The sequence below is a fragment of the Rattus rattus genome, chromosome 4 (genome assembly GCF_011064425.1).
Source record: "Rattus rattus isolate New Zealand chromosome 4, Rrattus_CSIRO_v1, whole genome shotgun sequence".
NCBI classification, from domain to species: Eukaryota; Metazoa; Chordata; class Mammalia; order Rodentia; family Muridae; genus Rattus; species Rattus rattus.
This window is the reverse complement of record NC_046157.1, coordinates 144,900,843-144,927,141: the sequence shown is the minus strand read 5'-3', so window position 1 is coordinate 144,927,141 and position 26,299 is coordinate 144,900,843. Positions and strand designations below refer to the sequence as shown.

The 26,299-nt window shown below is 41.4% G+C and overlaps 1 protein-coding gene across 1 annotated transcript in view; it reads left to right on the top strand.

Moving 5' to 3' along the window:
- Abca12 (ATP binding cassette subfamily A member 12) overlaps positions 1 to 26,299 on the top strand; it is a 169,840-nt gene that overhangs the window by 42,297 nt on the left and 101,244 nt on the right. Inside the window, exon 3 of the mRNA XM_032901300.1 lies at positions 15,402 to 15,555. Coding sequence (XP_032757191.1) covers positions 15,402 to 15,555 — 154 coding nt within the window. The remainder of the gene's footprint in view (positions 1 to 15,401; positions 15,556 to 26,299) is intronic.

The following is a 26,299-nucleotide window of genomic DNA, read 5'->3' as shown; positions in this document are numbered from 1 at the left end:
AGAGCTAATACTTGAAGGATGCATTTTAGACTTCTCTTCCTATCTGGTATTTCACTCACTGGAGGACTTTGTAAAAATTTTGCTGATAGATACTTTCGAGTAACAACCCCAAATTCAGATTATCTAAAGGGAAAGGATTTGGTAGAAAAGTCAGAGTGGACATTTTTTTTTCTGAGTGTGCCTTATCAACTTGGAAAGTTATTTCATGGTCCTGATCACAATTCTGCCTACTGGTGTTAAGATACTGTCCCCAACTTGGCATCACTTCTCTTCTGAGTGGTGAAAGGAGAATAATACAGTTGCTCTTCCCCCTCCCCCTCGTGTGCTCATGTGTGTGATTGTGTGTGTGTATATGTGAGTGTGTGTGTGTGTATTTACATATATGCACATGTGCATTCACATTTTTCTTTTGTGTGTGTGTGCACATGTGTGTATGTATGTGCCTGTGTAGGCCAGGGGTCAACACTGGATATCTTCCTCAATCATACTTTACATTTTTTGAGGCAATATCGCCTCTCACTGAACCTTCAGCTTCCTAGTAAGGCTGCCCTGGCTTATGGGCAAGCTTCAGGATCCTTCTGTCCCTCACTGGTGTTACTCACAGGGATTACTGAACCTGGCTTTTGACATAGTTGCTAATAATTGAACTCAGGTCCTCATCCATGCACGGCAAGCAATCTACTTTACTGAGTAAGCCAGCTCAGCTTTGACTCCAGTAGCAAATGCTTTCATTATTTCCATCCCCATTAAAGATATTGATGTACCTTTAGTGACGTTTCTGTGCTGGCCCGAGGATAAAATCACTGGGAGGCCCCAGAATGAAGCTCTTAGTACCTGATAGACAGGATTCTCTCTATACAGAAAGAGCCATCTCCATTCCCAACACATTTATTTAGTTTTATTTTATTTTATGGATGCTGTAAACTGAGTCACATCTCTGTAGTTCCTGGACTTCTCTAGGACATCCAGATCCAAGCCTATAGCCCCTTGACCAGCATGTGTAGACCTATGATGTAACTACTGGGCGGGCTTTGTTTTTCTGACCCTTGTTTGTTCTCCTCTGATTTCCTCATTACTTTATTGTTTTTCCTCATTATGGAGTGGGTACTTTTAGAAGCCTCCGCCAATCCTTCCACGGTGAGATTTCTGCCTCTGAGCAATGTCCCAGGTGAGTTTTGGAGATGAACTGCCGAGGACTGCAGTGCTCATTTCCGAAATACTTCCTGACTCACCAAAGCTAAGCCCTTTTAGTGGGGTGGCAACTCACAGGCAACTCTTAAAGGTCAAAGTGAAACTAAGATGTTTTCTAATGGAAGCTATTCCCCATTGCAGGGCATTAGGGTAAGAATGTGTGAGCTCCTGGATTAGTCACTCTCTCCATGTGCTCCATAAAATAGTCACTCAGGGACATTATTCATCACCATCTCTAAAAAACACAAGTAAAGGAAAAAATGAATCCTGTGATCATGCATGTAAATGTATGGAACTTACTAACTTTAATCCTTCAGGATCTGTGTGTGTGTGTGTGTGTGTGTGTGTATCTGCAAAACTTTTTAAAATCTTTAATATGCAAAGATATCCTGTGTTCCCCAGATTGGGAGCCTGAGTTAAGTTTCGTAAACACTCTGGGCCCAAGAGCCTGGATTACGGAAATCTCTGGTGCTCCTCCACTCTCCACTGGGGTAACTTAGCATTGCATCTGAGATCAGGGTAGCAGAGAGGCATTAAATCCTCCACTCATCTCTTCCCACTGCAGGCTTGGTGCCTCTGCTGCCTAGAGCCCTGGGTGATCTACGGTGCAGATAACTATTCAGGCAGCATTCTGCTCGCCACTCATAACAGATGCCCTGATGCTGTAGGACTGTACCCTCTCCAGCGTGCTCCTCCTTTGATGAGGTCAGCTGGGGTTGATGGATCTGTATAGGGGACAGGCTCAGGGGAGGGCTCCCCACAGTGACGATTACTAAGGGCTCCTGGCAGAAACTCCCAACCGAGGCATCAGGCATCTTTGACATTTCTCAGCAACACAGTTGTGCCAAGTAGGCATACATCCAGCCTCAGTCAGCCCCTCCCATAGGCCAAAAAGAAGGTTCCTACTTGAGTAGGTCTGAGAGAATCAAAGGACTAAGTTAAAGCAAGAGGGTATATATAGCACAGTGAAGGGAAGGGAGAATCTAGCCTTCATTTTTTTCCCTCTTAAAAGTCTAATTTAGCTGTAGAGAAGAGAACTTGCTGCTTAAGCGTCTGTTTACAGATGGCAAAAGCAGAGAGATTCTTCAAAAACGAAACTGAAGCATTGTTGCTAAAAAGGAAGTTTTGGAAAAAGCAAGCCAGTTAGTTACCACTGTGCTCATCTAGAAAGATCCACAGAGCCTTGCAGATAAGCCACGGGCCTCCACATATTTGCCCACTGGGAGTAGCGTGTCTGAGATTCTTATTTTTAAATATCCCCAGATGCAATCCCCATGGGAGTTTCTTATCTGCCACGTACCTGTTTCTGTTCAATCTTCCAGCCTTAAATCATGATATTTTAAAATAAAATTTAAGTAGATCAGGGCTGGGATGTGGGAACTCCCCATCCAACTGTCTCTGGGTGGCATTCATAGAGGAGGGAACCTGTTCTGTTGGAGCCTCAGCTGAGGCAGGGTTCTGAACTTCAACCCGACCGTGCACTTGAGGGTCAAAGAAGCAACGGCCAGAGGAATAGCATGGTCTGGAGTCTAGACTGCATTCTTAAAGCAAGGAATTTTCCTTTAAAATCTGATGAGCAGTAAGCCAAAATCATAAAGAGGCAGAAATCATTTCTTATTTGTCTTTGTTTGCATCCATTTCCAAAATTGTCTCTGCTGGGGCAGTTTTCACACCTTTCAGAATCTGTCTGTCTGTCTGTGCACTTGCCAACAACTTTGAGGAATGTAGGTTTGGGTTTGACAATGTGAGCTCCAGCCCCAGTGGTCCAGGGTCTGTTCTTATTCTTGGTGAGTGTAGATGTTGAGCCAAGCAAATGCCAATTAAACTTTTACATTGCTTTCAGCTATAGGTTAAACCCCGATCTTACACATTTTTGACAGACACTCTAGGCCTGAACAATAGTCCTCAGATGCCGATCAGGTGAACTCGGGGCCTCACTGCTCACTGCTTTAAGGCTCAGACCTCAGACACGAGCTCTCACTGTCAGCTGTACTAGACTTCTTGCCAATGAACTTGAACTGAGAAAACCATCTCTCCTATGGAGCAAGACTTGCCACAGGCAGAATTAGAATGTACCACACTGTACCACACCCACTGAGCACGCAGTAACTGGAATACTGCTCCAGTTGATACAAGTATATATTATGAATTACTAGGTAGAAAGAAACATCATGCAATGTCTCTAACCATTCATTGGCTCAGGGCACAAAGACTAGATTGAGCAGCAAAGCCACAGCCACTGGCAGTTAAAGAAAAGATGGCGTAACAGCAGGCAGATGAGCAAAGCAGCCTATGTTTCTACAGGCCTGCTCAGTGCTCGTAATGTCTCTCATAAGCTTCATCTAATTCATCTTCCTTGAGCCCTGTGAGGCAGCAAGGCCCATCATCCTCAATTTTATAGATGTAGAAATAGGTTTAGAGAGGTTAATTGACCCCCTCACCCCCTAATGATTTAAGAATTCAAGAGCAAAACCCAGAAATGTACCCGTTTTTCAAATTCCCACCGCTCCAAGATACTAAAACATAGCTGAATGAGGTGTGTCCATCACCAAGTCTCCTTTGGTTGCATTTTGACATGTCGTTGTTCATCTGAACTTAACCTGGCGTGAGCTGCCAAATGGATGTCGGACCTGCCCATCCTGTCCTTTAGGATTGTCCCAGGGCTCATGAGAAATTGTATATGTTAATTTTCTTTAAAACTTAGGATGGCATCTTAGCTTTCTGTTGCCATGACAATGGCGGTGGATAGAACCATCTTGTGGAGGAAAGGGTTCATGTGGCCTACGTACCCTGATAACTGTCCACCCCAAAACAGGAACTCAAATAGGGCAGGAAGTGGAGCAGAAGCCATGGAGGAGTGCTGCTTGCTGGCTTGCTCCTCACAGAGCTCTCAATTCGCTTTCTTCTTCTACTCACGACAGTCTTCCCAAGAATGATGCCACCCACAGTGAACTGGGCCCTCCCACAACATTCACTAATTAAAAAGCAAACCAAAACCCGTAAGCCAATCTGATTGCGGCACTTTCTTAACTGAGGTTCACCCCCCACCTCCCCAAATAACTCTGTCTTGGGTCTAGTTGACAAATAACCAAAACAACAGCAAAGTGATCAGGATAAAATGAAACCTATTCCTTTCAGCATTTCTTTAAAACATATGCTTTTCTATATCCAGAATTTCTGGCAGTTCAGGAAAATAAAGACTTTCCAGGTACATTTTATTTAGTAAATGCTTGATGAACTTGAACATGTGACAAGTTCACAGCCATTGTCTTATCCCTTTATAACCCCTATTAACTTTTTATGTTCAAAAAGAATTTTTATTTTTTAAAAAATATAAGAATGAGCCTTACTTAATCCTTTATTTGGTGCCAAGCACAGAGTATTTTAGTAAATATTTATTGAGTAAAAGATAGAGAGCTTCACTATGTGTTCAGTGGTTGGTATTATAGATGCCATGCATTAGTTAGATTTTCAGAAGTACCAATATTTATGAAACGTACAAGAGTAAGCATTACTGGTTGTTTCAAATAACCAATTCTACCCATTTCTTATTGGATAGTTTATATGTTTACATTTCAAATGTTATCCACTTTTCCATTGTTTCTCTTCTCTCCCATCACCACCACCTGCTTCTATGAGGATGCTGCCCCTCTAACCCAACCATTCCCACCTCAATGCCCTGGTATTCCTCTACACTGAGGAAAGGAGCCTCCACAGGACCAAGGGCTTCTCCTCCTATTGATGTCAGACAATGCCATCCTCTGCTAGATAAGCAGCTAGAGCCATGGGTCCCTCCATGTGTACTCTTTGGTTGGTGGTTTAGTCCCTGAGAGCTCTGTGGGGTCTGCTTTGTTGATATTGTTGTTCTTCGCATGGGGTTGCAAACCCCTTCAGCTCCTTCAGTCCTTCCCCTAACTCCTCCATTGGCATCTCCATGCTCAGTCTGATAGTTAGCTGAAAGCATCCTCATCTGTATCAGTAAGACTCTAGCAGAACCTCTCAGGAGACATCTATATCGGGCTCCTGTCATCAAGCACTTCTTGGCATCAATAATAGTGACTGGGTTTGGTGGCTGCATACGGGATGTATCCCCAGGTGGGGATGGCCTTTCCTTCAGTCTCTGCTCTACACTTTGTCTCCATATTTCCTCCCTTGAGTATTTTGTTTCCCCTTCTAAGAAGGACTGAACCATCCACATTTTGATCTTCCTTCTTCATGAGCTTCATGTGGTCTGTAGATTGTATCTTGGGTATTCCAAACTTTGGGGCTAATATCCACTTATCAGTGAGTATATACCATGTGTGCTTTTTGGGATTGGGTTACTTCACTCAGGATGATATTTTCTAATTCCATCCATTTGCCTAAGAATTTCATGAAGTCATTGTTTTAATATCTGAGTTGTACTCCATTGTGTAAATGTGCCACGTTTTCTGTATCCATTCCTCTGTTGAAGGACATCTGGGTTCTTTCCAGCTTCTGGCTATTATAAATAAGGCTGCTATGAACATAGTGGAGCATGTGTCCTTGTTACATGTTGGAGCAGCTTTTGGGTATATGCCCAGGAGTGGTATAACTCAGTTCTCAGGTAGTACTATGTCCGATTTTCTGAGGACCCGCCTGATATCCAGAGTGGCTGTACCAGCTTGCAATCCCACCAGCAGTGGAGGAGTGTTCCTCTTTCTCCACATCCTCTCCAGCATCTGCGGTCATCTGAGTATTTTATTTTAGCCATTCTGACTGGTGTGAGGTGGAATCTCAGGGTTGTTTTGATTTGCATTTCCCTGATGACTAAGGATGTTGAACATTTCTTTAGGTGCTTCACACCATTCAATATTCCTCAGTTGAGAATTCTTTGTTTAGCTCTGTACCCCATTTTTAATAGGATTTTTTTGGTTCTCTGCAGTCAAACTTCTTAAGTTCTTTGTATATATTAGCTATTAGCCCTTTATCTGATGTAGGATTGGTAAAGATATTTTCCCAATCTGTTGGTTGCCATTTTGTCCTACTGACAGTGTCATTTGCCTTACAGAAGCTTTGAAATTTTATGAGGTTCTATTTGTCAATTCTTGATCTTAGAGTATAAGCCATTGGTATTGTGTTCAGGAAATTTTCCTCTGTGCCTATGAGTTTAAGGCTCTTCCCCACTTTCTCTTCTATTAGTTTCAGTGTATCTGGTTTTATATGGAGGTCCTTGATCTACTTGGACTTGATCTTTGTACAGGGTGATAAGAATGGATCAATCTGCATTCTTCTACATGTTGACCTCCAGTTGAACCAGCACCATTTGTTGAAAATGTTCTCTTTTTTTCCATTAGATGGTTTTAGCTCCTTTGTCAAAGACCAAGTGACCATAGGTGTGTGGGTTCATTTCTGGGTCTTCAATTTTATTCCATTGATCTATCTGCTTGTCTCTGTACCAATACCATGCAATTTTTAACATGATTGCTCTCAAATTGGAAAAGAAGAAGTCAAGATATCACTATTTGCAGATGATATGATAGTATATTTAAGTGAGCCAAAGAATTTCACCAGAGAATTCCTACAGCTGATAAACAACTTCAGCAAAGTGGCTACATATAAAATTAACTCAAACAAATCAGTAGCCTTCCTCAACTCCAAGGATAAATAGACTGAGAAAGAAATTAGGGAAATGACGCCCTTCACAATAGTCACAAATAATATAAAATACCTTGGTGTGACTGTAACTAAGCAAGTGAAAGATCTGTATGAGAAGAACTTCAAGTTTCTGAAGAAAGAAATCAAAGAAGATCTCAGAAGATGGAAAGATCTCACATGCTCATGGATTGGCAGGATTAATTTAGTAAACATGGCCATTTTGCTGATAGCAATTTACAGATTCAATGCAATCCCCAACAAAATCCCAAGTCAATTCTTCACAGAGTTAGAAAGAGCAATTTGCATATTCATTTGGAATAACAAAAAATCTAGGATATCAAAAAGTATTCTCAGCAATAAAAGAACTTCTGGGGAAATCACCATCCCTGACCTCAAGCAGTATTACAGAGCAATACAGAGCAATGAGAGAAAGTTCTACTCATTTTTATAACCCAAGACTATAGGACAGTCTTACCTATCGAAGGTGGAATTTATGTTGACATTAACAGTAGGGGAAAAGCTAACACCTTGGTGTATTAATAACATGAAGGACTATCTTTTACTAAACTCATACATCATGCAATATTCTTTTGACCTTGGGAGTTTTAACCAATTATTAATTTATATACATCTCATGGTTGATTGCGGAGTGTTGTACACTGTGCTAAGATATACCAGGAATTTCCTTCTTTCAAATAGCTCATGATTTATGCAGTATCTTTCAAATATGCACTGTTGCTGATTTTCTTTTTTCTCCATCTTTATTAAATTGGGTATTTCTTATTTACATTTCAATTGTTATTCCCTTTCCCGGTTTCCAGGCCAACATCCCCCTAGTCCCTCCCCCTTCCCTTCTCTATGGGTGTTCCCCTCCCCATTCTCCCCCCATTACTGCCCTCCCCCCAACAATCCTGTTCACTGGGGGTTCAGTCTTGGCAGGACCAAGGGCTTCCCCTTCCACTGGTGCCCTTACTAGACTATTCATTGCTACCTATGCAGTTGGAGCCCAGGGTCAGTCCATGTATAGTCTTTGGGTAGTGGCTTAGTCCCTGGAAGCTCTGGTTGGTTGGCATTGTTGTTCATATGGAGTCTCAAGCCCCTTCAAGCTCTTTCAGTCCTTTCTAAGATTCCTTCAACGGGGGTCCCATTCTCAGTTCAGTGGATTGCTGCTGTCATTCGCCTATGTATTTGCTGTATTCTGGCTGTGTCTCTCAGGAGAGATCTACATCCGGCTCCTGTCAGCCTGCCCTTCTTTGCTTCATCCATCTTATCTAGTTTGGTGGCTGTATATGTATGGGCCACATGTGGGGCAGGCTCTGAATGGGTGTTCCTTCTGCCTCTGTTCTAAATTTTGCCTCCCTATTCCCTCCCAAGGGTATTCTTGTTCCCCTTGTAAAGAAGGGCTGATTTTCTTTATAGAAGTGTTTAAAGTCCTATCAGGTTTTCCCCTAATTTGTCACACTGGGACTTCTGGGTGCCAACACCCTTCCTCAGAGGGTGCGGAACAAGGAGGAGCAGATACATTTTTTTCTCCACCCACTGGAGGGTGGCAGAGCAGCAGACTTCCCTGTCAGGTATAACCTGGTGGGAGATTCCTGTGGAGAGCTCTCTGGTGGAGTGACCTTGTCTGTGAAATGATTTGGAAGGTCAGCTTTACATTCTTTACAGTTTTAATTATGTCTTCAAAATGTAATTAAGAGCAAAAGTTGTTCAAAAACTACCAGAGCAAAAACTTACATTAAGAAATATACTCCCAAATATACTCCTCAGACCCATTTCCATATTTATATTATCTTACATTTAACTGTATTGAGTATTTCCATTGCTTTTAGATGATGCTTTTTGATCTGCTTGCCTTATTTACTCATGTCCTGAAGTTGTTTAATAAAAAGAACCATCCTGTGTGTGAGCAGTAGGCCTTCTATTATCCGGACAAGAGGACTCTCTGTCTGAAAACTTAAGAAAAAATGTAAACTCCTTAATGAATAACTCACTAGTTTCTAGTCCAAATTTTCTGAGACTTAAGTAATCTTTTCATTGGAATACAGATTAATTTCTCTTCACCTGGAAATATAAAAACTACTGAGTAGGTTAGGGTTCTGACCTGTTTTGAGACAGACACAAAGAAACACAGTGGAAATTTGTGAATTTTGCCACTACTAGAATATCTATAAATGTCACCAAGCCAGCTTCGCAAATGCTTCCTGGCCAAACAGTGTTAAATGAAAGAAACTTCATTACAATAAAGATTGACATTTCTGTTTTGAACAGTAGAATAATTAGGAAGGAGCCATTGTCTAGACAGTATGGGAGAGCAACATGCTCTTGAATTGACTGTGGAAGTGAACAACAATCCTACTAAAGTGAAGGTAGAGCAGAAAGGGAGGATGCTGGGAGAACACTCTGGGTCACATGATGAGCAAGAGATGATGAAGCAGAAGATGGGGAGAGAGATGGAGGAAGCAGGCGTACGGAAAGCAAAGAAAGATTTGGAAACAGGGAAAGGGCAATGTGGAGAAAACCAGAGAATGATGGAAGGAGAAGAGAGGAAAGAGTAAATGAGAGAGAGAGAGAGAGAGAGAGAGAGAGAGAGAGAGAGAGAGAGAGAGAGAGAGAGAGAACATGGAATTAGGAAGTCTCCCTCCCAGAGCACAACAAACTATAGTTCATAGACCACCTCCAGCCAATGGCCTGCCTTTGTAAGTGAAGTTTTGATCACACATCGTCTGTGGCTTCTTTCAAAATAAAAGTCACCCAGTTAAGTAATTGTGATGCTGTTGGTCAGTTTACTGAGCAAATACGTTTCCTATCTGACTCTTATGTAAAGGCCCACCATCTAATCTTCTGTAGAGTATGTGCCTGAAATACCTAACCTAGTTGTAACCACAGATTACTGAGCCCTCCTTCCCCACCAGCGTTTTCAATAAACCTGAAGCAGCACTTTTTTGGGGGCGGGGGCAAACTTTATTGATGGTATTCAAGAGAGTAGGGATGGTTCCCTTGGCCCTTCCTGTTATTATGGGGTTTAGGATAGGATTATGAGGGAAATGCTCAGTGTTGGGGGCTGAGTTGGGATGGGAACTCCTCAGCAACTGAGGGCCTCTCTCTTGCTCTCAGTATCCTTGCTGGGCTGGGGTGGGTGGTCCAGGGTTTCTTACTCCTTGGAAGCCATGTAGGTCCACCATCCTGTTGCTGTAGCTGTATTCATTATCATACCAGGAAACGAGCTTTACAAAGTTGTCATTGAGAGCAATGCCAGCCCCAGCATCAAAGGTGGAAGAGTGGGAGTTGCTGTTGAAGTCGCAGGAGACAACCTGGTCCTCAGTGCAGCCCAGGATGCCCTTTAGTGGGCCCTTGGATGCCTGAGCAGCACTTCTAAGTCAGGAGCTGAGCTAACTAACGTCTCTCTTCTCCATGGGGTGAGTTGAGCTCTGGGTAGCTTACGCATGCAAAGCAGGTGTCCCAGTCTCTGAAACTTCATTTCTAACTCAGTCCCAGGTGATGCCACCGAGGCTGTGGTCCACCCATTGCTTTAATCTTCAAGGTATGTCTCCCAAATAGTGCTCTGAATAAGGATTTTTGTGTAGTGGGAAAGGAAAAGCTGATCCTTCCTGTCAGTGAGCATGGATATATGGACTGGCATCACTACACAACGAATGTGCTGCTCAAGATCTTAGATCTGAATCTGTTTGTAAGGCGAGTTTTACTGGATTTGATTTAGGTTAGATTCATTCCTAAAGCCGTCCTATGGTTGCCCTTGATTACACTTCCCAAGACAACTGAAATGTGTTGACATTCCAATGGGGTGGTGTTAGTAATGCGGACGTTCTCCATTCTAAGGAAGTAACTTTTCCCACCCAGGGTTGGTCACTCACTGTATATATTGGGGAAACTGAGTGGTGACTTGGGATTTTCATTACTATTCTTCTTTCTCCTCTTCCAAACTGGGTTAGGGACAAATCTGACCTCCAGTAGCTATTCTCCCAGTGATGGGCATGGGTGTTTTCCTGAGTGTGGATTCTTTGGGTATCATGATACCAAGAATCTTGTCCTACTTGACATCCTGAGCCCCTGAGATCTGATTTTACCTGCAAGTTTTGCTGTGGTTTGGCTTACAGTCATGGCTTTCTTCCATTTGTTCCTTAAATCCGAGCTCTGGTCTAGAACATGGCCATCAATTATTAGGATAAACTATGCATGCATCTTAAACGTCTTGTGAAAGAGAGGGGGCTTTTCTTTTTCCCCCCTTCACTCACATTTAGGGATATAAAGGGAAAACATCATTTTAGGATCTGAACACCACAGAGACACCTTTAGAGTAGAATAAGTTCAAGCTAAAATTAGCCACTCCTTAGAGCTCGTGGTTGTCTAGTGACAAGTTGCTCTGAGTCGTTCCTTCCTTGAGCAGATAACTGAGATTGGCGGAAGACAGAAAAATCCATTTTCCTTTCACAAGGAAGCCACAAGAGTTTAATTCTACTTGATTCTCGTTTGTTAGCTTTAGAGAATTCCCATGCTTTGTGGAAAGTTGGTACGGAAGAGAAAAGAAATCATGGCGGTGAACCTAGGATGAGTGGCAAAATGCATGGCACACGTCTCGCAGAGAACACAGGACACAGGCATGCTCCTGCATCAGTCCCCTCCCTATGATGAATGCACAGACCTTAGTTCAAAGATGACCAAGTGTGGGCTCCAGGCAGAACATGCCCTGTGAAACACTTGGGCAAAAAGGAACCTATTACTCATTTGCATGGTCCCATTATGACAGCTTAAATATCACTTATCAATAATCTAGGCACAGTGTTATCACCTCTCCCTCTGATACTTCCGGAGGTGGTTGTTGTTGTTGTTTAATCAAGGCAGTAAATAGGTTGGTCCTTTTTTTTTTTTATGACATTGAAGACTATTGTGAGTTTATATTGTTTCAAATTCTTCTTGAGCCATTTGCAAGTTAAAATCAACTCCAGAAAAGGTAAATTGGATGCAAAACTCCCTCCTTCCCACAGCATCTTTCATTCTTTGCCTCATTTCAGGCCATAGCATAGCCTTGGTGTACTTCTGTTTGTTAGAGCCCGGCCCCACTCATTCATCCCAGCAGTACTAAGTGATGCAGAGTAATGGAACCTTCTATCGTGTTTCTACATCCCTTCCTTTCCATGTTACTTGGTAAAATGTAATCTATTACCTACATGTTTATGTCTGTGTACCACATGTGTGCAGTGCCTACAGATGCTAAAACAGTGGATCCTCTGGAACTAGAGTTACAGACACTTGTGTGTTGTCTCACAAGTGGGCAGTCTCAGGTCCTCTGGAAGAACAGCCAATGCTCTTAACCATTGAGCCATCTCTCCAGTCCCTTATTCTTCCTTCAAGTCAGTGTCTACATGTGCTTGAGATAGAGTGGGATAATCTCATTGGCAGGGTCATAATTTAAATGAGCAGCTATAGCAGGCATCTATGTAATAAGACGGATGACCATTCATAGCGAATCTGTACTATAGACGTGTGCCGGTCTTGCATGATGTTCACTCAGGCAGAAGTTTGCTCTAGAAGGGATGGTGAGAAAGGATAAGGGCTGACTTGATTGTTCCCTAATAGCTAGTTCCCCGAAGAAGACACACATAGGAATGGTTGGTCCACTTTATTTTGCCTTTGGGTTTAGCAGAAGGAATCTTCCTTGTGTCATAAACTGGGCCAGTTTTTGTGGTACTAGTGGGTAATTAGGTGGCCCTAAGTTCTCTTGAATCTCTTCTGAATTTCCAAGCTTTGGAAACTACCAGTATTCATTTTGAAGACAATTGGTGATTGTTTCTGCATTATTTCTTTGTGTAGGCTATAATAAATCATTAGAAAGTCAGTTGCCTAAAAACAATAGCAACTCATTACTTTACGTCTCTGGAGATCAGAAGTCCCAGAACTGAATCTCGGTGTGCTCATGATTACGGCATGAGCAGACCTTCATGTCTCTCAGACTTTCTGTGCAAGAATTGGCTTTGTAGCCTTTTCTGACTTCTGTATGAAGCCCACCCCTGGACTAGTAGCTGCCCTCTTCATCTTCAAGGTCAACAACACCATTTTTCCTAAAACTTCTTTCTTTACCTTCTTGCTATTCTTCGGGCTAACATTCTAGGCCCCCTTCCAGTTCTTTCTTTCTACTGGCCTGTCTTTAGGCAGTTTAGATCACATCTCTTCACCTCTCCTCTCTTCTCTCATATTAATACATGGTCATGGTGAGCTCACCACTAAGTTTGTCTCTTTCTCTTTAAAATGAAACTAGGCTCGCACGGACTCCCTTTTAAACCAGATTCATGAGGAAATTAAGGTTGTTTTGAGCCCCCAGATTGGAATTTCCCTTGGAGTTACAACATCTGTCTTTTTTTGAAGTTCATTGTCTCCCATCTTTTCCCACAGGACACATCTAGTATTTTAATATCAAGCCTAAGTGTGAGAAAACCCTCATATTCTACAGCTGGCCAACTGCCTTGCCAGCCAGCACATTGCATAAAGCGGTTGTTAAAGTCGGCCCTTCACCACTGCGGTGCATAAGTAATGCTGGGGAAAACCTGCATGTTCATTCACACCATTTACTGTTGTTTTTATTATTTTACAGAGTTAGGTTTCAGTTTGACATTTTTATTTTTCAAATGAAATTTGTTTCTATTATTCCTGTGCCCTGCTTCCCGGCCCTTCACTTTTACTTTTGAGTTGCATGTGCCTTTTGCCCCTCCCTCTCAACCAACCTGGTCCACTCTCCTGGTCTCCTGTCTAGTTCCACAGTCTGCACCTGCTCTTCCAACCTCTCATTTACAAACACAGATGCATATATCTCGTGTATACTAACATTCGAAGTTAAGATCCCCAGATATAAAAGGCAATGTGAGAGTTTTGTTGTTCTGAGAGGAGGCAAGGTCACTTAATGCCAGATTTTCTGGTTCCATTCATTTTCCTGTCAATTTAATTTTTATTAACAGCTGAATACATTCTTTGGTGTCTATAGACTATGTTTTTATTATCCAGTCTCCTGCTGATGGACATCTAGGCTGTTCCATATCATCACTATTATGAATAGTGCATTAATAAGCGTAAATGCACAAGCAGCTCTGTGGTAGGATGATACACAGTGCTTTGAGTACATGCCCAAGAGCGCCATAGCTGGGTAATAGCATACTTCCATTTTTTGTCTTTTGAGGAACCTCTATACCGATGGCCATAGTGTTCACATTAGTTACACACTGATGGTCTAGTGTTCACATTGGTTACACACTGATGGTCTAGTGTTCACATTGGTTACACACCCACCAGCAGAGCATGCGCTTTTCTTTCCCACTTACTCAATAGCACTCATTATTTGTTTTCTTGACAGTAGCCATTCTGACTTGGGTAACAAATGATCACAAAGGGGTTTCAATCTGCATTCCTTAATCATTAAAGGATATTGACTATTAAATATATAATATTAGATACATATACTTATTTAAATATTTGCCAGCCATTTGTGGGCTTCTTAAAGAGCCGTCTTTTCATTAGCCATTTGTTGATTGGAAATTTCATGGTTTTGGTGTTTAATTTGTGCAGTCCTTTATATCTCCCATATGTTAGGCCCCTATCTGAGGTATGGTTAGCAAAAGCTTTTCTCCTGTCTGTACGCTGTCTGTTAACTCTGCTGATATTTTCACTATTGAGTTTTTAAACAAGGGGCAAAAGAACATTTATTTGTAATAGTTAAAATGCCAAAGTGCGAGGAGTCTAAAATATTTCTTAGCCTCTGCAAAGTTGGTTGTATTCATTTGAGTACAAAATCAGACATCTATTGTGGGAAAAGCTGATAATACACACAAAGAAGACAGGAAATTCACATAAAATGTATCACCCAAATTTAAAAGGCCATATACTTTTTTTTTTTTGGTGTGATCTTTCAGGTTTTTAATACAAATGTGCTTATTTATTTTTAAAGGATTTGGAATATTCTGTTTTTTAAGTCTGTCCCCTTTGGCATACTTTATAAACTTTCCCTATGTAGATTGGCATGCTCAATGGTTACATAACCTTTTATCACGTGGATTTATAGATTTATTTTTAAACCACACTTAACAAGTGTTCTCATTCAAGCATTATTTTAAGGGGCCGCAGTAACTCAGTGGTTAAAAATACTCTCTGTTCTTTGTGAGGGCCTGAATTGCGTTCCCGGCACCCACACTGGGTGCTCCCAACTCCGGGAACTACCGCTCCTGATGCTCTTTTGCTGTAGGTACCTGCATTCATATGCACACCCTGCATCCCAGGATACATCACATAGTCAAAAATAAAAACAACAAAAAAATTTTTCAAGTGTTTCTTTCGAATGAACTCTAGGTAGAAGAGCCCATGGGGCAACCAGCATTTTTTAAGTCCTTTGATTCGTTTTAGGAAGTCTAGAAAAATCAGGGTGAAGAAAACCGTCTCTAGACCAGTGTTAGCCTCCATGTGGGACTGATTTTAAGGTCCCAGGCAGTCTTACCCCAAATGCAGTTGTGTAAAATGCAGCTGTTACTACTCTTCTCTCCCTCCCCAGGTATGTCTGTCACAGTGATGTCATCTTTATTTTTTAATTTCAGGTTACCTCGCACCTCGAAACCTTCCCAGTGCTGGATTCTTCCCATTCCTACAAACCCTCCTCTGTGACACAGACTCTAAGTGTAAAGACACACCCTATGGGCCACGAGATCTGCTCCGCAGGAAGGGCATCGATGGAACGCTATTTAAAGAAAGGTAAGGCGTGAGGGTGGGGATGGGGGCGGGGCTTCTTAGGGACGCCGACTTTTTCTGAGAGATCAACTGTCTTTCCTTGTGAAACAACCAGTGTATCCATCTGAGAACTATGTGAGTGGATGTAACTGTGAAAGAGTGAGTGTACACTGAAGTCCCAACATTAGGAAAGATTGAACACATTCTATTTATTCTGAGGCAGTTAGCTCCTCAGATTTTCTATCTCAAGATGAATGGCTGAGGTTCTATTTTGCTTCCCTCAAAGATTCTCTATACTTCCTTACCTTGTCAGTGACACATTGTCCTAAGACACAGTCACAGATATAAAGTAAACAGCAAGGACTCATGTCCAGGAAGAATGACACATTTATATTACTATATGTGGTCCTTCCAGTTATAATGAAAACCAGGAAGTGCATATAAGAAAACCCCAAGATCTCAAAATGCAAAGTAATAATGTTGACAGTACAGTAATCAGCTGGGAGGTGGTGGCGCACTCCTTTAGTCCCAGTAGTCAGGAGGCAGAGGCAGGTAGAGCTCTGAGTTCAAGGTCAGCCTGAACTGCAAAGCTAGTTCTAGTTCTAGGACAGCCAGGGCTACACAGAGAATCCCCTCAAAGTAGAGTGATTAAACAATAACCTTTAAATGGGGTTAATTCATGTTCTGTTTTATGGTGTAAGAAACAGCTGAAGAATGAAGATAGACAATAGAGACCAATTACAGCCTTATCATTTACAACCTCAGCTTCTCCCTGGAAATTTAATCTCAAAGAGATGCTCAGGAGCCCACCAGTCAATAGAACTGCAAACAATATTGTAATTTAAATCAACTGAGATAACAGTTACAGAGATTTTAAAGGGTTCACTGAATAAAAGATTAGGGATAGTTGGTTCTGAAATTTGAATGTTAAATTTCTTAGCATGTAGCACTGTTTCTCCTTTGACTGTATCAGCATCATTTTGGCCATCATCCTACAAGATGACTGATAATTTTAGAAAGATCGACTGCAACCTTTTTAGCATAAACTGTAAACATGTCAAGAATTATCATATCTGATCTATAATTTTCTGTGTCTTCAATTCTAGTGTTCCTTCTAGGCTATATTGCCAAGATTTAATTTTCTCTTTCTGTTGTTCATGTTGTTCCATAATTACCTGTATCTTCTGTTCTAAAGCTAGAAATTTGTTATTTAGGGCCCTGTCTTTTGAGAAGATATAGTAAATCAGAAGAATGAATATTGCAATACTGGTAAATGATAAAGTGTCTTTTTCCTCAAAATTCTCAACTGTCAGACCATTCAAAATATCATTCCATAAGGCCCAAAAGATATTCATTATGTTTCTCATCTTTAAGTATCATAAAGTTATATATCTCTCTTACATCAAAGTAGTATCTGATCTGAAGCCCCTTGTACCTTTTTCTCCCTCTGCTTCAGAATACGTGCATATGGGGAAGAGATCTACTACAGCAGTGGAAAACTCAAATTAATATCCCCTCAGTTTCAGGTTCTGGCCCTAAAATTCATCAGACTCCTAATAAAAACTTTAAATTAGTCAGGGAATGTTATCAAGGACAGTTAGAGACTGTCCAAGCTGTCCATAAGCAAGATACAGCAGAGGCTGACAATTTAGTGCTACCCCAAGGAGCCACTGCTGTTAAAACAACAACAGCCTTGCCACTAAGGTGGCTGACTGACCAACCCATCTGGATTGATCAGTGGTCCATGACAAAAGAAAAGCAACAGGCATTAGAGCAGCTAGTCCAGGAGCAGCTGGAGGCTCAGCATATAGAGGAGTCCACCAGCCCTTGGAATTCTCCAGTATTTGTCATTAAAAACAGTCTGGCAAATGGAGGGTATTGACAGATCTCAGAGCAATTAATAAGATTATTCAGCCGATGGGTTCCATGCAGCCTGGGATCCCACTGCCTTCTTTGTTGCCTAGGAGTGGCCTATTATAGTGATTGACTTAAAAGATTGCTTTTCACTATTCCTCTACATGAAGGCGATAAGGAAAGGTTTGCCTTTTCGGTGCCTACCCTTAATAGAGGTTAGCCCCATAAAAAGATATCAATGGAAAGTCCTTCCACAAGGAATGTTAAATAGCCCAACCTTGTGTCAATATTTTGTACAGCAGCCATTAGATATAATTCAAAAAATTTCCCCAATCTATTATTTATCATTACATGGATGACATTTTATTGTCTGATTCAGATATAAATATCCTGGAAAGAATGTTTGATGAAGTAAAAAAAACATTACCATGCTGGGGATTACGAAATCGCCCCTGAGAAAAAATACAAAGAGGGGATTCTATTAATTATCTAGGGTATAAAATAAGTGTACAAAGAATTAGGCCACAAAAGGTGCAAATCAACAGAAACAAATTAAGGACACTTAATGATTTTCAGAAACTACTTGGAGACATTAACTGGTTGAGGCCTGTGATTGGCTTGACCACTCAAGAGTTGAGCAATTTATTTCAAACACTACAAGGCGATAAAGAATTAAATAGCCCAAGGAAACTATCAGCTGAGGCTGAGAAAGAGCTAGCTTTGGTAGAAAGGAAACTGCAGGACGCAAATCTTGATCGTATGGTCCAAAGATGGCCTGCATATTAGTCATCTTGCCCTCTACTCATTCCCCTACAGGAATTCTCATGCAAAGGGAAGATTATATCTTAGAATGGATATTTTAGCACATAAACAGAGTAAGAAACTGAAAACCTACATTGAGAAGGTCTCTGAATTGATACTTAAAGGAAAATTGAGACTTGACAATTAGTTGGAATGGATCCGCTGAAATTGTGGTACCTTTTACTAATGCAGAAATTAACTCTTTGTGGGTACAAAATGAACATTGGCAAAGAGCATGCAGTAACTTTTAGGAGACATTAACAACAAATACCCTAAAAGCAAAAGACTTCAGTTCATAAAATTAACTAACTGGATCCTCCCTCGTATAGTAAAGGGAACTCCAATATATAGAGCCCCTACATTTTACACTGATGCCAGTAAGTCAGGGAAGGCAGGATATAAATCGGAAAATGTAAACAAGGTGACTGAGAGTCCCTATAAGTCAGTTCAAAATCTGAACTGTATGCAATACTCATGGTGTTGTCAGATTTTGAGAGCCTCTTAATATAGTAACTGACTCTCAATATGCAGAAAGGGTTGTTTTGCACATAGAGACTGCTGAACTTATTCAGGATGATTCGAATTGACATCACTATTTATTCAGCTACAACAAAAAATCAGAAATAGGAGTTACCCACTATATATAACACACATAAGATCCCATACAGGTCTGCCAGGCCCTCTGACACAAGGTAATAATGAAATTGACCAGCTACTGATAGGAAGTGTACTAGATGCTTCAGAATTTCATAAAAAACACCATGTTAACAGCAAAGGCTTAAAGAAAGAATTTTCTATCACTTGGCAACAAGCCAAAGAGGGATGGTTGTGAGGGATGGTTGTGAGGGATGGTTGTGAGGGATGGTTGTGAGGGATGGTTGTGAGGGATGGCTGTGAGGGATGGTTGTGAGGGATGGTTGTGAGGGATGGTTGTGAGGGATGGCTGTGAGGGATGGCTGTGAGGGATGGCTGTGAGGGATGGTTGTGAGGGATGGTTGTGAGGGATGGCTGTGAGGGATGGGTGTGAGGGATGGCTGTGAGGGATGGTTGTGAGGGATGGCTGTGAGGGATGGCTGTGAGGGATGCTTGCTTGGGATTGGTGGTTTGTAACCTGGGCATTAGAGAAAACACTTAGGATATGTACTTACTATTTAGTCATCTATCTGTTTATATATGTGTGTGTATGTATGTATGTATGTATGGATGTATATATGTATGTATGCATCCATGTATCCATCCATATACCCATCCATATATCCATCCATCCATCCATCCATCCATCCATCCATCCATCAATCCATCCATCCACCCATATATCCATCTATCTATCTATCTATCTATCTATCTATCTATCTATCTATCTATCTATCTATCTATCTATCATCTATCTATCTATCTATCTATCTATCTATCTATCTATCTATCTATCTAATATGACTTTCTTCTTTATGGCTTTTCTTATCCACAGGGCCCTCATGAAATAATACATTTCCCCCTGAATAGTAATGTTCCTGTGTCCTAGCATAGAGAGTCAAATGCAATTGGTCATGTCTGCTATTTAAAATGACTTTCTAACCTCCAGGTTGTTTATCTACTCCATTGCATATTGCTGCCCATTCAGTACTTTTCTGAACTAACTGGCTTAATTTAGGAAATTATGTACAATAATAAAATTGTACTAATGATACTTCTTGGCATCCTATTAACTTTTATGCAGCCTTGCAGTGAAACTGGCACCTGGTTGCTCGGTGAACTTCTAAATTGCTTCCCTTTAGTGAAGGAAGATTCACCACAGAGCCTCATTAAACACCAGTCTTCCTCTTCTGGTCTTGGAATGAGGAAAGAAACACCTTTGGTGGCATCCAAAGAGCCCTGCAAGGTTCCCATTGCAGTCACTGCAGCCTGGCTAGTGGCCTAATGTTGTAATGTGATTTTGATTTGGGCATGAGTCTTCTGTTATTAAGTTCATACTCCTCTGAGCATTAGCTTCACAATGAAAGGAAGAAAGACAACACAGCAATGACAACAACAACAACAACAAGATGGTGCTGAACTCAGCGTCTGTGTGGCAGAGAGACAGTTGTATTTATGGCTTTCCTGCTCTCTCGAGCAATGGATGGTCTGACATCGGAGCTTACCTCTGTACCTCTTCCCTATGCAGTGTCTAAGAATACATCACACAGTGGCAACCTCTGACCCATGCCATTGCTCACACAGTCGGTGAAGGGCAGAGATCACTCCCCTCAGAGCTCACAGGGTCATTATGTGGAGAAATGATTCAGCATTCCTGGGGACTCTGGGGAGAGTCCTCTACAGATTTTACCCCTGTTCTTGATCATACTTTTCCATGACCCATGGCTTGTGAATTCATGTCCTTGATCCTATTTGAAGGCTCCTGCAGAACTAGAAAACTAGCCAATGTAATTTATTCAGGGAATTTGTCTGTGTGTGTATGTATGTGTTAGAAAATATAACACACATAACTGAGTTTTGAAATAAGTCTGAAAACAAGATAAGGAGGTTGGTTTGACTGTAGAAATGAAATAGGATGTATATATAGTTCCTATGTTGCTTTAATTTCAAGCTATAGTCATTTTAAGTGGAATTGGTGTTAAAATAAAGGTTAGAATTCATTTCTCTAAGAACAAACTGGAAAGATGCATTAGCTGTCACACAGGCCAATTATTCAGCCAGATTGAATACATTGACTACACAAAATGTGCTACAGACGATGCAAGTTGCTGCAGATGCAGAGATGAATTATGCACACTTCATGCTCAACAAGAATTTAGAACCTCGGAGGAAGAGGTAGAGAGACAAAATAACAGTCAAATGATCACATAATATGCTAAATGTGATGAATATTTGTTCTCAGCTCTTACTGTGTCCAGAACATTAGACATAAATGGTGACTCGTCACACAGCTTTCTTAAAATATTGTGGATCTTGCAGTTAGCTATACCATTAGAGTAGAAGTAGATTTGGGTAGGGAGATGGCAGGAAAGTTCACCCAGGGACTACATTTGAGCGCTGAGGATGCAGCTCAACTCCTGCCTAGTATGTGCTAAGGCCCTTGGCTCAAGCCTTAATAAGACACACACACACACACACACACACACACACACACACACACACACACACATACATGTGTGCATGTGAAATTGTGTGCTAACAAGGGTTCTGCCACTAAGAATAGAAGTTGTGGTTGTGTTAGAGAGAATAGTAGATGTGTTTAGGATAAACCACAGAGAAAGACTCCTAGAACTTATTGAAAAAATAGACGAGATGTGGATTAATCAGCCTGGAGAGACAGGAGAATGGATTTTCCTTTAAATTGTGATTTTCATGAAGTTTCTCAGTGTTGCCACATCTATTCTGTGTCTTGGTAGAGCATAGGTGCACAGCATCATTAAAAAGGCCACTGGTGCTGCCTCTTCCTCTCTGTTGCCTGTGTTCCTAAGACTTCTCTAACATGTTTCCTCATACACTCAACATAGGACCTTAAAAAACTTCTAGACATGTACTTGTTTTAGTTAGATACTGTAAACCTGAAGGTCTTCCAATGAATATTAAAGCCCTGGGATAGGTCAACATATTAAGGAATTTATAGATCTTGACCATAACTGGGTGACCTAGATGAGAATGGTTTCAAAAGCAACGGGCAGGTATTATATCTGAAGTGGTGGACGGCTGTTGTGGTTTGCCTTGGGGTTTTCTCTGAATTTGTTAAATAAAGGCAAGAGCGTGAGATTTGGGCAGAGGTAGGAGTTGGGAGTGAGAGGGGGATTAGGTTCAGAGGTTAGGTTGACAGTTGACAGTTGGAGACAGTTGAGCGAGTGGAACCTGAGGAGGGGGGGGTGAGGATTGACAGTTGAGGGAGGAGGGGTTAGAGTAGGGAGCCAGGAGGAAGAAGAGAGGGGAGTTGGAGAGACGATGGGGAACTGAGAGGAGTTAGAGGTACCAGGGGGGAGGAGAAGCTGGAGACTTGGTAAATAAAAGGTGCAGGGATGAGTAATTTGGGAACTGGGATTGGGACAGTGTAATGGATCTGCCAAATCTAGACGCTGGATTGCTTTAATGCTAAATGAGTGTGTTTTTTTAAGAAAGAGTCTCAATTTAAGTAAGTGTGGCTGGGCTGAGTTTTATGCCAAGATATCCAGCAGATATCTGGGGCACTGAGGTGTGGAACACTAGCAGGGTAAAAACACCAGTTGTATGCTCTTTTGTGTAAGAGTCTCAGTATAAGAAAGTGTGTGGCTGGGTTGTGTTTCTGCCAAGATATCCAGAAGATATCTGGGGAAGCGAGGTGTGGAACCCTAGCAGGGAAAAACACCCTGAGGGAAAACATTCCACCCCCGGTTTTCGTTTATACATTTTTACTTTTACTTTATTTTTATTTATTTACGACAACAGACGGCCCTTGAAGAATGAAGGCCAGAATAAAACCAGAGAGATAATTAAAGCAATTAAAATTTTCCTGTGAATGGCATTGGCTCAGGGATAGCCCAGAAGGCCAACTGCATCAAGTCAACATGAATGACTCCATGGCCACTACAGTGTCCTGAGTCTCTGTTGTTAAGTCGGTGATGAATGGCAGGTGGAACTGGGATCCTATGAAACCTTACAGCTCATTTTTCTTCCAGATGTCACCACATATGATTATGATTCTGAGGAGAAGTGAAAAATACTTACAAAATTTTAACTAACCCTTAGAGATAAAAAAAGAATGTCAGGCGCGTCTTTCCAGGATGGACCATATGTCTCTTTCCTAGTAAGAGTGCTTTATATAGACACACTTCACCGAGGCACACAGACGTTACCTATCCAGGTAGTCGCTCTCTCTCACAGGAAGCACTGACATGAGGTACAAGTGCAGAAATCCTATTATGAGGACATATATAGCTAACTGTGACATTTCCCAAATGTAGCTGTTGGTAGACATGTCTGAGAAGTCAAATCTATTCTGGGTTAAGTTTTCATCACAACTGAGTGGAAATTTTAATACAAAACATCTTTCTTATTGAGTTCTGCTCCGAAGAGATCTTCATAAATGCCACTGAGCAAAGTCCTCATCTCTGGCATGCTAGAAGAAAGGTCCTCAACCGACTCTGTGGCATGCGTACACACATCTTAGACCAATGAAGGCCCATTAAATAATGCCACAGGCCACTTGCTGATGTGTGTCAGACATTCTTGGCTCACGCCCAAGGATAAATTTTCTCGAATCGGATGGACCTATCTGTCAAATTCAGAAGCTCTCTACATTTTGCACAATGCTTTCAAATATTCCCAGAGATATCCAATGCGAAATAGATTTTAGATGAGTTTACTAGCAGCTATTCAGAGCTCCTGAATAGGAACTATTCAGTCTCCTAAGTTGGTGGTGGGGAGTGTGAATGGACGTGAGCTATCCATATGTAATCGAGTTCCATTGTCAGACTCCTGCAGTGGTTTCCAGCTTGGGTACAGCGGATACTTGGGACAGATAATTCATTGTTGTGCAGTGTGTCGCAGGGTGTGTAGCATCATCGTCAGCTTCTGCTACTAAGTCCCAAGTGCATCCTGTCTGAGGTAGTGACAAATGACTGTCTCTAGACATTGTATGGTCAAATACCCTCTGAGAGAAGCGAGTAAAGGCATTCTTAGGCATGGCTTAGAGAGCCAATGGATAGTGGGACAATGAAGAAAAAAAATCAGGTAACAAGGGTTCAGGTTCAGGCTGTGAGCCTAATGGCTATGCTCTACAAATATGACCAATGATAGCTCCAATTTAGGAGCCCCATCATATTTTTTATCACCCCCTGTATGTGACCTCCTATGAGCTCCTCCTCCTATGAGCACACCAGAACTCTTAATTTTCCTATTCGATTTTCCCATTGTTACAGAACAGCAGTTTAATACATGTTGGTAAGCTAATGATGAGTAAGGATAGGAAGGGGTGCCATTATGTGTCTGTGTCTGTAATGCCACCACTGGGTGTTGCCTTCTGCAGGAATAGCTGCAGACTTGAACACGCCTATGGTGAGGGGTCCCACACAGATGCTTAGTCCTTCACATACAGATGAGGAGAACAATATCCGAGATCTTTTAGGAGGAAACAGAACTGAGATTTCTAGTACCCTCTAACTCCAATTAATGTGAGCTATCCAGCAATTCTGTTTCTTTATTAAATCAGCCATTGCATCAAATGGTCCAGTGCTAGGCGGACTGCGTTAGATCTAGAGTGAAGAGGTGAATGACACATGGTGCCTGCTCCCTGGTATCCAAGATGTCACAACTTAAAATGCAGAAGTTACAGCATTTAAATGGCAGGAGTCAATTATGTGAAGTAACAGAAAGGGCACTCTGCCTCTCCTGACTCTCTAATCATGCTCATTAGAAAGCTCAGAGGATGCCACTCAGGATGGCTGGCTTCCTTTTTACCCCTTTTTGTGTTTTATTAGAGGGGTAATAAAATGATCTTTGTTTGACAGAAGTTGTATTTCAACTAATAGTATTGACATGAAATAAAATTGGGGAGATTTTTCCAGAGGACAAACTGAGGTACATACATACAATCTTGAAACCCCAGGATCCCATAGCCCAGCCTCACAAAGGAAGTGGGCATGGCGCACATGTCACTTTCTCATCTAGGGAGGATCTCCCAGAACTGCAACCTCCACAGCCCCTTGTCTGGAACCAGAACTTCTCTTATGGCAAGGAATGGAAGGAGCTGTCCTCTTGGCAGCAGTAGGGTCAGTCAGGGCTGTTAAGTGACAAGCGAAGCTGGGTAGCTTGGCTCTGTGTGGCAGGAGAAGCCGTGCTTTCCTAAGACCACGGTTCTTAACTGCCCACCTCTCTCTCCCTCTTTCCCCCCATTTGTTATTCAGTTGTTATCCCTTGGCTCTTCTCTGCCATTTTGATCTTCCTCAGGTCTCCTCAGATTGTTTTTGCTGTCCCTGGCCCTTAAAATTTTTATGAAGGCAGGGATTTTTTGTTGTTCATGTTTTGTATTTTTTTTTATTTTAAAAATGTGATGATATTCAGTGGTCTTCCTTATAGAGTTACAAGCTGGACTAGAAAAAAAAATAGTCAAGGAAAAAAAGTAAAGCAAACCCAACTTTCTCCAACTTTCTAACGCTTCTTTTTTTTGAGAGAAGGGGAAGGTTCAGGTCAGTTCTTATTTTCATCTGAATGGCTTTTCCATCCAAATAGTCAGCATAAGGAATGTAAAAAGATTTAGGGGAATATAGTCATGGCCATGAATAATTCAAGTGTACATTAAGAATGCAGAACTTTTGGAGGAACCAGTACATTTTAAGGAGAATATTGGAAAAACACTGGGGACTGGAAACAAATGTTACCTCTTCTTACCATTTTTATAAAAAGACGACACCAAAACAAATCCGCCACTGAACAGAGCTTCCCAATTAGAACTTGCTAAGATCAGCTTTGTAAAGCAGGAGTCGGGCTGAAACGCAATTATAAGTAGAGTTTCTTGCCATCTTTATGTATCTTAATTATGCACTTCATAAACAATTACATACAATTCACCAACTTCCCAGAATTCTGAAAATGATTTCAAGTGAGGGTATTCTGTTTGTGGAGGAGACAAATCTATTTTAAGTGCTTGTTTTTAGTTGTATCAAATTTCAAGAAAATACAATTATTTCCACTTTTGGGATGGGCGATTATGTCTCACTGGTCAAGTTCTGGCCTGGTGCACATGAAGTCCTAAGTTCAATCCTCACTAGTGAAAAAATGGAGGAAAATATGTTTATTTGGTGTGTGCGTGTTTGCATTTTAGTACTAGTCATAAACATGGGGAAAGCATTCTTAAAATGGGGGTTACTAAATTTGAGAGAATTCAATAATATTTTCTTCCAAAACTTAGCATGGTTATGTGACATGGAAATAGCTGGCTCCACAATGCAGTTGTCACCACATCGGCATATTTGGTGGGATTTGAAATGTGGCTGAATGCTATCCCTTTATATCCAGTGCCACCCATAAGGGCATCAATCTCAGTATGTTCCTGGCGCGTACTGGATACCCACCAAATGTTTATTCTTCTCTTTTTCCTTGAATCTGTCTGTAAGTACTGGTCCCCTTAGAATCAAAACGGCATCCATAA